At 40.1% G+C, this 12,380-nt stretch overlaps 1 protein-coding gene across 1 annotated transcript in view; it reads left to right on the forward strand.

The window, feature by feature from the left end:
* The first annotated feature begins 287 nt into the window (after window positions 1-287).
* LOC136884371 (phosphoglycerate mutase 2) overlaps window positions 288-12,380 on the forward strand; it is a 32,071-nt gene continuing 19,978 nt past the window's right edge. The window contains exons 1-3 of the mRNA XM_067156517.2: window positions 288-519; window positions 699-931; window positions 6,217-6,481. Coding sequence (XP_067012618.2) covers window positions 420-519; window positions 699-931; window positions 6,217-6,481 — 598 coding nt within the window. The 5' untranslated portion in view covers window positions 288-419. The remainder of the gene's footprint in view (window positions 520-698; window positions 932-6,216; window positions 6,482-12,380) is intronic.

The following is a 12,380-nucleotide window of genomic DNA, read 5'->3' on the forward strand; positions in this document are numbered from 1 at the left end:
GATGTTTAAGGTCGGGCCGCCAGGCACGCTACTGTCAATATATCTCTCAGTTTAGTACGGGAGAATACGGAAGTGTCCAGTATTTGTCTATAGTGTATTTGCGTTACGCCCTTGTTCATTCATAAAATTCATTCATACTTTGCGTGTGTGGTTATTACTTCGCTGTTAGTGCATTATTTTGGCTCATATTTGAACTCTACTTTGAGAAATCGAATTGAGAGATATGGCAGGACTGGAAATAACTTCAAGGAAGACGTACTCTTCTTTCTTTTTGCTATTCCTTGACTGACCTTAAAGTGTACTTGGAATATGTGAGAGAAAGACCAGGTCATAAGGTTGAAAGGTGGTTACTCTTTGGGTGGTTAAGGACAGCTTTGTATAAAAAATTTTAGTGATCGTTTTAAAAAGAAATTCTCAGTATGTCTAAGTACAAGATTGTTATGGTTAGACACGGAGAGAGTGAATGGAACCAAAAGAATTTATTCTGTGGATGGTATGATGCCAATTTGAGTGAACGAGGTAAGTTTCCTTATTCACATGTATTAGCCGGTTCGGAAGAGGTAATTTCAGTTTTTATACCTGATTTTAGGCAATAGTTTGGCGTTTATGTGAACGTAAGAATGTATTTTAAAGGGAACTGTGCGTGATCTTGGGTACGATATTGTAACTTAGTATCTTTCCTCTCTTTTCACCTGCAGGTAAACAGGAGGCTGTAGCTGCCGGAAAAGCAATAAAAGCAGCTGGTCTTCATTTCGATGCGGCTCATACGTCGGTTTTAACTCGTGCCATTAAAACTCTGGAAGCTATTCTGAAGGAAATAGGTCAGGCTAATTTACCTGTTCATAGGACTTGGAGGTTAAATGAGAGGCACTATGGGGGCTTGACTGGGCTAAATAAAGCTGAAACAGCTAAAAAGTATGGAGAAGAGCAGGTAGGTACACTGAAGCATACAATCGTATGTAGATAATGAGAGAAGTCATTATTATCCGTACTTTTCGTGGATTGATGCTATTGGTTTCAGACAGTATCATTTTCATGAAATAAAATCTCAGTTATTCAATGCAAATGTTGCAGGTTGTACCACAAAATATGTATATACAAGCCCAGGATCTGCTAGTACGGGCTCTGTGATTGTGAGCCGTGTGTTTGTGTGATTTCGTGGGCGACTTTATTGGAAGGTTGAGATTTACAGTAATGGCGGATAATTTGAAAGGATATTGGCAACCTGCTATTGTTTGGCTCTTTGACACTATGTACAAATATGACAGATCAAGCGTAGCAAATCAAGATCGGGTAAAATATTGATAACTGGTTTGTAGAAGTGAGGTTTACATCACAGCTAACACGACGTAACAAGACCATGATGATGGCTAGTGACAAGACCGCTGGGCTGGGCTGGGGGCAAGCAAAGGTTAGGGCTGTGAAGCAGCCAGTAAGCCCTAGCATCCCTTAGGACAGAGCAGAATTTTCACGTTTAGGTATCTTGTATATGAATTTATTTGAATGCTTAGCTCAATATCTGAATAGAAATTTGACTGAAAACAGTGCAAGTTGAAATCCAGTAATACGGTATAAGTTATGTAACTATCAGCAGATAGAGGTGGTGGTGATTATTCATTTTAGGGGAAATCTAGACATGCATTTTTCACTGTTAGAATGTGTCCTTATGTTACCCTTTAAACATTCCATTTGCTTCTGGCGATGGGGTTTTTACTGCAGAAAGTAAACAAATCTGAAAACAGAAGAATAGGTTGAAAATGCAATACTATATTAAACAGAAATTAGATGAAACACTAAGTACAGGTATAGCTTGGTTATGTTTTGCAAGCTGACTCAGGTCAGCTGGGGTACATTCTAATAATAAAATTGTCACCTTACTAGTGCATGGACCTGACGTTTTGAATTTCTCCTCCCTGCCCCTCCCTTTTCAACACTTGTTTTGTCTGACCCAAAACCTCCTTTCAAATTAACAGTTTTCTGATCATCGTTTAGCTGTTCTGATGTGTCTTGTGTGATATATTGTTTTGACTTCGTGCCACATGAGTAGCCTCTATTCTTAATTTATCAGATAGTGTTCCGCGTGAGTTTGGGTTATCAGTCCGTAGACTTGTTTCATACAGCTCCCCCACGTTAACACATCTTAAGTTAGTATTTTTATAACATTTGTAACGAAACTATTTGTTCTGGTGTGTATACATATGATATATAAATGGAAGTCAGTTTGGCGTGATCTATAAAGGTAAAAAATTGAAAGTAGACTTGAGTTTATGAGGCACTTCCAGGCATCTTTGAAACTCAAAACTCACTGCTAGAGAAGCTGATGAATTTGAGAACCTAGAAAAAATAAAACATTCCCATAATTCCCTGAGGAGGGTTTTTTCAGAATTAGGACTCGGCATAAGAATGAAAGTGTAAGCATTTCTTTCACCCAGTGGGATATATTTTTCCAAAGTGATGGCATAGTTTTCGTGGGCTTAAAAGTTTCCTGAAAGTCCCACTTTAAACTCCTCCTCCCGAAATCAAGATGGCGGACACAGTCTGCCAAACGAGCTAAAAAAAAAAGAAATTTGGCCTGCAAGCGACGGAAAATGTTTATCGAAACCGACTTTCAACCTATTAGGTCGTGTTACGTACATTTAGTACGTGTTGAAGAGATGTTAAGTACAGAACAAAAATGGCCAATGGGATCCGAACCCACAACCTCCCGATTTCGCTTCGGTTGCTCTACCACTGGTGTCTGGTTGGCCATTTTTGTTCTGTACTTAACATCTCTTCAACACGTACTAAATGTACGTAACACGACCTAATAGGTTGAAAGTCGGTTTCGATTACAATACGGTCGTGAAAATTCAATGTTCATTGGAAAATGTTTATGTTTATAACTTATTACCGGCCCGAAAATATTGAAATATGGAGGCAATTTTAATGACGTTGCAGACCTTCATTTTGAAGTATTTAGTGGCTAAACGATAAGTTGTATCACAAAACTGATAGCAGAATTGAAACCTAATTTGGAGAGATCTACAACTTTGATCCTATGACTTTGTCATATCTCAATTCCTTAAACGTTAGATAGAGCTGCACTTCTCGATTTTAGGTAGATTTTGTACATTTTACATATATATTTTATAGTTTGACACACTTATAGGAAAGATAGAATAATCAAATTCAGCATGCACATTGGCATGGCCAGTGGTCACATGCTCGCAGGCCACTAAGAAAGACATCTGTTGGCACAATCTGTTTGTTGATATTATGTAGCAGTTAGCAGCAGTAAATCTCGAAATGAAGGTTTGCAATTGTAAACATGAACATACTAACGTATAGATAAATGGAAGTCTATTTGTAGCGCTTTAGAAAGGTGGAGGCTGCCATAATTAAAACTCCTCAAATTGATAGTGACTCAGTAGGAGAGGGGGCCTGCAATTATAATGAAAACTCCCTAAATCAACTGTGTCTGGCACTAGGAAAGGGGACCTGCCATTATAATGGAAACCTCAATTTAACTGACCGGCAATAAGTATGGGGGCCTGCCATTGTAATGACTGTAATGATTGTATTTCACTGGCAGTAGGCAAGGGAACCTGCCATTTTAGTCAAAATTGTCCAATTAGATTGTAATTGGCAGTAGGCAAAGGGGCCTGCTATTATAATCGAAACTCTCCAAATCTCCTGTGATTGGCACTAGGAAAGATGTGGCGTTATAATGAGAAATCCGCAGCTTGGTGTGATTAGCAGTAGGAAAGAATGCCTCTCATTATAATGAAGACACCTTGATTCAGTTGTGACTGGCAGTGCACAAGGGTGCCTGCTGTTATAATGAAAGCTCCCCAACTCGATTGTGACTGGCTCTAAGCAAGGTGGCCTGCCATTTTAATCAAAATTCCTCAACTCTGTTGTGGCTGGCATTAGGAGAGAGGGGCCTGCCATTATAATGGAAACTCCTCTACTGGAATGTGTCTAAAGGGGGCTTGCCATTATGTTCAAAACTCCCTAACTTGCACTGTACATGAGAAACAATGTATTGGGACCTGTCCATGGTGTGTCTTGGGTAAATACTAAGAGACAAAACTCTTAGTGCATTTACAGTAATTTACGTAGAAAAAATATACAATGTAGAATACTGGAGTGAAGCATGGGTACATTTGCTAGTAACTCATAAGAGGACCAGAGTGAGTGGCTCACACAGTAGAATTGTGGCCTTGTGAGCCCAGGTTGGCAGGTTATGTTGTGGGTGAAACCAGTGGCTATAAGACCTGTCTCATTAGGTGTAATATAAAACCAGTAGCAAAATATATACTGTATATGCCTGCATATAACTCGCCATTGCATATCTCTCACACTCCATTTTTAACATTTGAAATGGCAGGAGAAATATTCCCACACATAACTCGCATTAATTTTTGATGTCATAAAGACATATGGTACGTACATGAAATAAACTTTGGGTATTCCATGGATGTGCCTGCATTAAATACGGGACTGTACAAATTGCTGTTATGGTACTCAGTACGTAACAGTACAAGAAAAAGCTGCATTTCTTTCTACCTGCAGAATGGTTGAGGCTAGCTGTTGTAACAAAAATATCTAACTCGCAAACCTCCGGCCCAAGGCCGCATTCCTAGCCAATCGGTCACCCTCAGCCATCTCTCTCACTCTTCCGTCTTTGTCAATATGCTTATCGCTACCTGTTCGACAGAGCTGATCATGTGAACTGGGAGTGTTCCCCTGTCCAGGCAGTCAGATGATCACGGTATTAGATATCATCCATCTGTTGTATTGTCGACAAGTACCAGTATTCTATCTTCATGTTTCGTTGTTTCTCAGTTAAGTTTTCTTGAGTAGGTAGATCTCTAAGTTATGGAGAAACGTGGGAGTTGCATGGCTGGGTTTAACTCAAAATGATAAAATATGCTGAAGAACAATGTAACAGAGCTGCTGGTTGAGAATTCAGTGTGACCGAGTTTAATGTTCACTACTAGCGTAAACAGAAGGCTAAAGCTGCGCTAGAAACCACCAGCCGAACATGTAAGGCATTCAGAGGGCCGAAAACTGGTAAGTTTCCTGATCTATAAGATGAATTGCTTCATTATGTTGCACAGTTTCAATTAAAGAAGGAATCCGCTGTTCAGATTTGAAAGTGATCTGGGGTTGGATCCGTAGATTCATGACACGAAAGGAATTGTGTTTTCAAAAGAAAAACAGTGCCTAAAGCGAAGTTTCCCAAAGGCATTCATGTATGGGTTCAAGAGAAAGGATGGATGGATACAGCTCTTGTCTTGGACTGGATCTGTACGGTGTGTTGAGCACAGCCAGGGTCACTGCTTTGATGCCCAGCAATGCTAGTGTGGTACAGTTTCCGTGGACACTTGGTGGAAGACATGAAGAAATGTCTTCCGGAAATAAAAACTGACCTAATTCCTGGTAGACTCTCACATTGTCTACAGCCCTTAGGTGTTTCTGTCAACAAGCCCTTCAAGGACAACGTACATAAATTGTATGCCAAATGGGGGGCAGGAGGGAAGCATTAGCTGACTCCAGCAGGCAAAATACAGATTGTCAGTTGAACTCGCGTTTGATTGGGTTATGCGGGCATGGGTTATGGTGCCGACAGATGTTGTTGTGAAAATTTTCTTGAAGACAGGCATCGCAAATGCATTGGATGGAAGTCAGAAGGATGCGGTAGGGGATGGTGACCGGAATGATGCATGTGAGAATAGCTTGGAGTTTGAAGGCAGTGACATTGAATAGACTAAGTATGTGAGCAAATACGGTATGTCAGGACTTTATAATATAAAGCTCGTTTCTTTTGTAGAAAAATATCCATCTCCTTTCTTCTCCAAAACTGTGGAAACCTTTCAGGATATATATTGAAAGTTTTTAAAGGGCTGATAATCTAGATGTTAGGCCCCTTTAAACAGTAAGTAAGCAGCAGACTTTAAACATGTTGAAGGTACCTTGTTTATGTAAGTTACTTCGCCAGTAAAGTCCATTCAAACTACCTTTTACCATATTGTTTGTTACTAACATTAATTAAATTTACTAGTGCCAGAATATCTTCATCTTCTGAGGGAGACATGCTGCTGGTTACTGGGCATGGAGTCTCATACCAGGATACTTCACTGTCATGTTGCTGCAAGATCATCTGCCATATCACTTTGTTGGATACTGTTCTATCCTTGAGGCTTGTTTCTTTACATTTCTTTGTGTTTACAGGTACAGATATGGAGACGAAGCTTCGATATTCCTCCTCCTCCCATGGAGAAAGACCACAAGTACTATAAGGAAATTGTCGAAGATCCCAGATATGCTAAAGAACCCAAGAAAGAGGAATTCCCTATGTTTGAGTCTCTCAAACTCACCATCGAGCGTACACTGCCATATTGGAACGATGTGATAGTTCCAGAGTTGAAATCTGGCAAAAAGATATTGATTGCTGCTCATGGAAATAGTTTGCGAGGGATTGTCAAACATTTGGACAGTAAGTATGGCATGTATAATGGTGGGGAATGGATAATGTAAGATGAGCATTGGTTCCTATGAAACTCACAAGAGGACCGAACTAGTGGCTGAGATGGTTGAGAGCTGGCCTTGTGAACGGCACACCCTAAATAACTCTTTTCTACTTTCTTAACCCTTTACTTGGCAGACTTCTCATATAACTAATATGGTATTGTCTGACAAAATAACCCAAGCATTTAAAGAAATTCTCACTATCCAAATAGTGTAAGTGAAAATCCCTGGTATAATTTTACTAATTATTTACTATCCACTGAAAAAAAAATTACGTCTTATGATTGCTACATATCCACATTAACATTCAGAGTGCTATTGCAAAACAATTTGTCATGCGTGGTACCACGTGGTAGTGCTGTTGACAAAATGGTTCGTCGCTACGCACTCATCGTTTTAGTTCCACATTACAACTGTTCGAGGTGCTGTCATTTGAAATTGGACTTACTGTCTTGTGATTGACTGTAGAACAATTTACTTAACATTTAAATCTCAATGGAACGAGTGAGTTGGCCATGCGCTTAGTGGTGCGCAGCCGTGAGCTTGTATCCGGGAGATGGTTGGTTTCAAACCCCACTGTCAGCAGCCGTGAAGATGGTTTTCCGTGGTTTCCCATTTTTACACCAGGCAAATGCTGGGACTGTACCTTAAGGCCACTGCCGCTTCCTTCTCACTCCTAGGTCTTTCCTATCCCATTGTCGCCATAAGACCTAACTGTGGTGGTGTGACGTAAAGCAAATTTGGAAAAAAAAGTGTCTCTGGTGATGCAAAATATGCTGTTCATTTGTTTAAGGAGATCTTGGGATTTGACTTCAGTTTGCCGCAACAGCTGTCAGTTGACCCACTATGCACAACAAGATACCATACCTTTTTATCATGTAGATACTTTCTCTTATGACCTTATACTACTTTTTTTTTGTTATATTCTATTAGTGCATTGTTTTCTTATTGTGAATGCATACCTGCCAACTTTCCCAATTTAGGCGGGAGACTCCCGATTTTAGATGGTTTTTAGTGCCTCCCGTTTGTTCTATTATTTCTCCCAATTTTTGCTTAGTTTTTGGTGAACTTCAAACTCTGCTTATGCCGGGCTGAGTGGCTCATACGGTTAAGGCGCTGGCCTTCTAACCCCAACTTGGCAGGTTCGATCCTGGCTCAGTCTGGTGGTATTTGAAGGTGCGTCTCCGAAGACCTTAAAAAGTAGTTAGTGGGATGTAAAACAAATATTATTATTATTATTATTATTATTATTATTATTATTATTATTATTATTATTATTATTATTATTATTATTAAACTCTGCTAATCTTTAGGACCTCTTCTTTCCTGTAGAAACAGTTCCTTATCTCTACAACGTCTTGGTAGAGACAAGAAGGATACTGATGGGTGGTAAACAGATCTGTAGTGTCCTCAAGTTTCACCTCATATTCTAGGGAAAAGAGAGAGTGCTTTTCCATCAGTACATAGCATTTATTCTTTAATAATGGTACAATTTTTGTGATTTCAGAAATATTTTAATTAATACCGGTACTCTTGTAATACTGAATATCCCACGAACCTACTACGCTGGTGTAGCAGGGGGAGAGGTGATACTCCCACGTGGCGCGTCCCAGGTGGCGGAATGGGGGGTCGTAACTGGCTTGCCGGCGGATTTGAGGGAAATAAAATAATGTTGAACTTCATATCTTCTAGAACTTGATAGAAACATTGGACATTGTTTAAAATCCGACATAAACCAATTTTTAAATGTGCAACCTTGGACTATTCGTCAACTAGAGATTATTTTATTCAGTTTTGAGATAATTGTTATTTAATATTGTAATTTTACAAGACATATACCAAAAGATTATATTTGTCACTGTTCAGCATAACTTTGCTACAACTACAACAGTTCATATTTTCACCATTTTATATGTATATCATTCCACCACATCCCCAGTCCATTCTTTCATCTCTCATCTCACCGCACAACTATGTTTTAGGACTATGGTATACACTTATGTATCTTGGCTAGGCTGATGATGGTCCTTATAGGACCGAAACTAGTACCTTGTAATAGCACATTGTAATGTTTTTGTAAACATCGCATGATTGTCAAGTATTGAGAAGGTGGATTAAAAAATTTTGTATTTATTTTATGTGTAACCTTAACTCAATACGGAACCAACTATGAAATTTATAACCTTGAAAAATAAATACCTTTCGCGGACCAAACACACTACCCCCTGCGGGTGGGGGACGCACATGTAGAACACACATCGCGGTATCCCCTGCTTGTCGTAAGAGGCGACTAAAAGGGGCCCAAGGGGCTCTCAACTTGGGAGTGTGGATTGGCGATCACGGGGCCCTTAGCTGAGTCTTGGCATTGCTTCCACTTACTTGTGCCAGGCTCCTCACTTTCGCCTATCCTATCCGTCCTCCCTTGGTCGACTCTTGTTCTCTTCTGACCCCGATGGTATTAGAGCATTTGAGGCCTAGGGAGTCTTTCATTTTCACGCCCTTCGTGGCCCTTGCCTTTCTTCGTCTGTTACTTCATTTTTCGAAGTGATGGATCCCTTCTTTCTTCTTTTTTCTCTCTCTTTACCCCTTGTGGGTGGGGGACGCAGATGTATAATACACCCACGGTATCCCCTGCCTGTCGTGAGAAGCTACTAAAAGGGGCGACCAAGGGATGATTGAATTAGAACCATGAAACTACTTTTGTTTCGTACCATCATGCGGGGAACACCACGGGTTGCCTGTACTTGCGAGTAGTACCACTAAATTAGGTACGAAATAGGTTTGTGATTAGTAGCAGTTAAACAGGCTGGCCTGGCGGTTTCCAGTACCCGTGCATCGTACCCATGTGAGCAACACCGCGGGTCTGGGCGTAGCCTGTGTGTTGTACCGCTATATGAGCGACACCGTCGGTCTGCGTTGCCTGTGATTGGTGCCCACTATGTGAGAAACACCACGGGAATACCGGCGCCCGTGATTAGTACACCTAGGTGAGCCTCATCGGTTTGTGTTGGCTGTGAGTGGCGCCATTGTGTGAGAAACACCATAGGTCTGCGTTCTCTGTACGAAGTACAATACTTGTGAATAGTACCCTCTTGTATGGAACACCGTGAGTCTTCGCTACTTTAGATTAGTACCCCAACATGACAGATACCATGGTTCTACTTTACTCGCGACATGTACCATTCTGTGGGGCCTTAAACATGGATTTTGCACCCCTTTAGACATCAAGCATCATTGTGCTTTATAAGTGGTCCCTTGATCAGTAATACTATTATTTACAATCTTTTTTGAGTCTGATCCACTGGTTTTTTTGTTTTTGTTTTTTCCTTTTTGTTTTTTGTTGGATTCATGTCCATCCATTCATTCTTCATGACCTTTTTTTATTTTGGTCAGTGGATGAATTTGAACTTTTTGTTATTTCATTTCGTACCATTAGGGGCCGATGACCTCGATGTTAGGCCCCTTTAAACAACAAGCATCATAATCAATACTGAATATCATTTTAATTTGTGGTCTTAGCGCTTGCATGGATAGAGTGACTCGACATTAAAATCTATTGGTTTCTTTTGTATTAATATGTTGGCGTGTAACATACATACATACATACATACATACATAAGAAGTGCATTATAGTGAGAATACTTACGTGCAAAAAACTTACTCGCTATAGTGAATTGTTGTTAGGCTATATCTGATTTTTCAAGTCAGAAAGGATACAAAAAAAGAAAACCACATTAAAATTGGTGGTGTTGTTGAGTCATCAGTCCATAGACTGGTTTGATGCAGCTCTCCATGCCACCCTATCCTGTGCTAACCTTTTCATTTCTACGTAACTATTGCATCCTACATCTGCTCTAATCTGTTTGTCATATTCATACCTTGGTCTACCCCTCCCGTTCTTGCCACCTACACTTCCTTCAAAAACCAACTGAACAAGTCCTGGGTGTCTTAAGATGTGTCCTATCATTCTATCTCTTCTTCTCGTCAAATGTAGCCAAATCGATCTCCTCTCACCAATTCGATTCAGTATCTCTTCATTCGTGATTCGATCTATCCATCTCACCTTCAGCATTCTTCTGTAACACCACATTTCAAAAGCTTCTATTCTCTTTCTTTCTGAGCTAGTTATCGTCCATGTTTCACTTCCATACAATGCCACGCTCCACACAAAAGTCTTCAAAAACATCTTTCTAATTCCGATATCAATGTTTGAAGTGAGCAAATTTCTTTTCTTAAGAAAGCTCTTCCTTGCTTGTGCTAGTCTGCATTTTATGTCCTCCTTACTTCTGCCATCGTTGGTTATTTTACTACCCAAGTAACAATATTCATCTACTTCCTTTAAGACTACGTTTCCTAATCTAATATTTCCTACATCACCTGCCTTCGTTCGACTGCACTCCATTACTTTTGTTTTGGACTTATTTATTTTCATCTTGTACTCCTTACCTAAGACTTCATCCATACCATTCAGCAACTTCTCGAGATCTTCTGCAGTCTCAGATAAAATAACAATATCATCGGCAAATCTCAAGGTTTTGATTTCCTCTCCTTGGACTGTGATTCCCTTTCCAAATTTCTCTTTGATTTCCTTTACTGCCTGTTCTATGTAAACATTGAAAAGGAGAGGGGACAAACTGCAGCCTTGCCTCTCTCCTTTCTGGATTGCTGCTTCTTTTTCAAAGCCCTCGATTCTTATCACTGCAGACTGATTTTTATACAGGTTGTAGATAATTCTTCGTTCTCGGTATCTGATCCCTATCATCTTCAGAATCATAAATAGCCTGGTCCAATCAACATTATCGAATGCCTTTTCTAGATCTACGAATGCCATGTACGTGGGCTTGTCCTTCTTGATTCGATCCTCTAAGATCAGACGTAAAGTCAGGATTGCTTCACGTGTTCCTACATTTCTTCTGAAGCCAAATTGATCTTCCCCCAACTCAGCTTCAACTTGTTTTTCCATTCTTCTGTAAATAATACGTGTTAAAATTTTGCAGGCATGAGATACTAAACTAATAGTGCGGTAGTTTTCACTGCTGTCAGCACCGGCTTTCTTGGGAATAGGTATAACAAGATTCTGCCGAAAATGGGATGGGACTTCTCCTGTCTCATACATCTTGCACACTAAATGAAATAACCTTACCATGCTGGCTTCTCCTAAGGCAGTCAGTAATTCAGAGGGAATATCATCAATTCCAGGTGCCTTGTTCCTATTTAGGTCACTCACAGCTCTGTCAAAATCTGACAAAATTGGGTCTCCCATTTCATCAGCATCAACAGCCTCTTCATGTTCCAGAAAGAAATTATCTACATCGTTACCTTGATACAACTGTTGGATATGCTCTTGCCATCTTTCTGCTTTGTCTTCTTTCCCTAGAAGTGGCTTTCCATCTGAGCTCTTAATATTCATGCACCTAGATTTCCTTTCTCCAAACGTTTCCTTGATTTTCCTGTATGCAGCATCTACCTTTCCCAGGACCATACAGCCTTCGACATCCTTGCACTTCTCCTTCAGCCATTCTTCCTTAGCTACCTTGCACTTTCTATCCACTTCATTCTTTAATCGCCTGTATTCTTTTCTGCCCTCTTCATTTCTAGCATTCTTGTATTTTCGTCGTTCATCAATCAGGTCTAGTATCTCCACTGATTCTTAGTTGATCTTTTCTTCCTTCCTAGCATTTCTTCAGCAGCCCTACTGACTTCATTTTTCATGACTCTCCACTCTTCCTCTACTGTGTTTCCTTCGGCCTTTTCATTTAGTCCTTGTGCAACATGTTCCTTGAAACAATCCATCACACTCTTTTCTTTCAACTTGTCTAGATCCCATCTTTTTGCATTCTTTCCTTTCTTCAATTTCTTCAACTTCA

This window comes from Anabrus simplex, chromosome 12 (assembly GCF_040414725.1).
Source record: "Anabrus simplex isolate iqAnaSimp1 chromosome 12, ASM4041472v1, whole genome shotgun sequence".
NCBI classification, from domain to species: domain Eukaryota; kingdom Metazoa; phylum Arthropoda; class Insecta; order Orthoptera; family Tettigoniidae; genus Anabrus; species Anabrus simplex.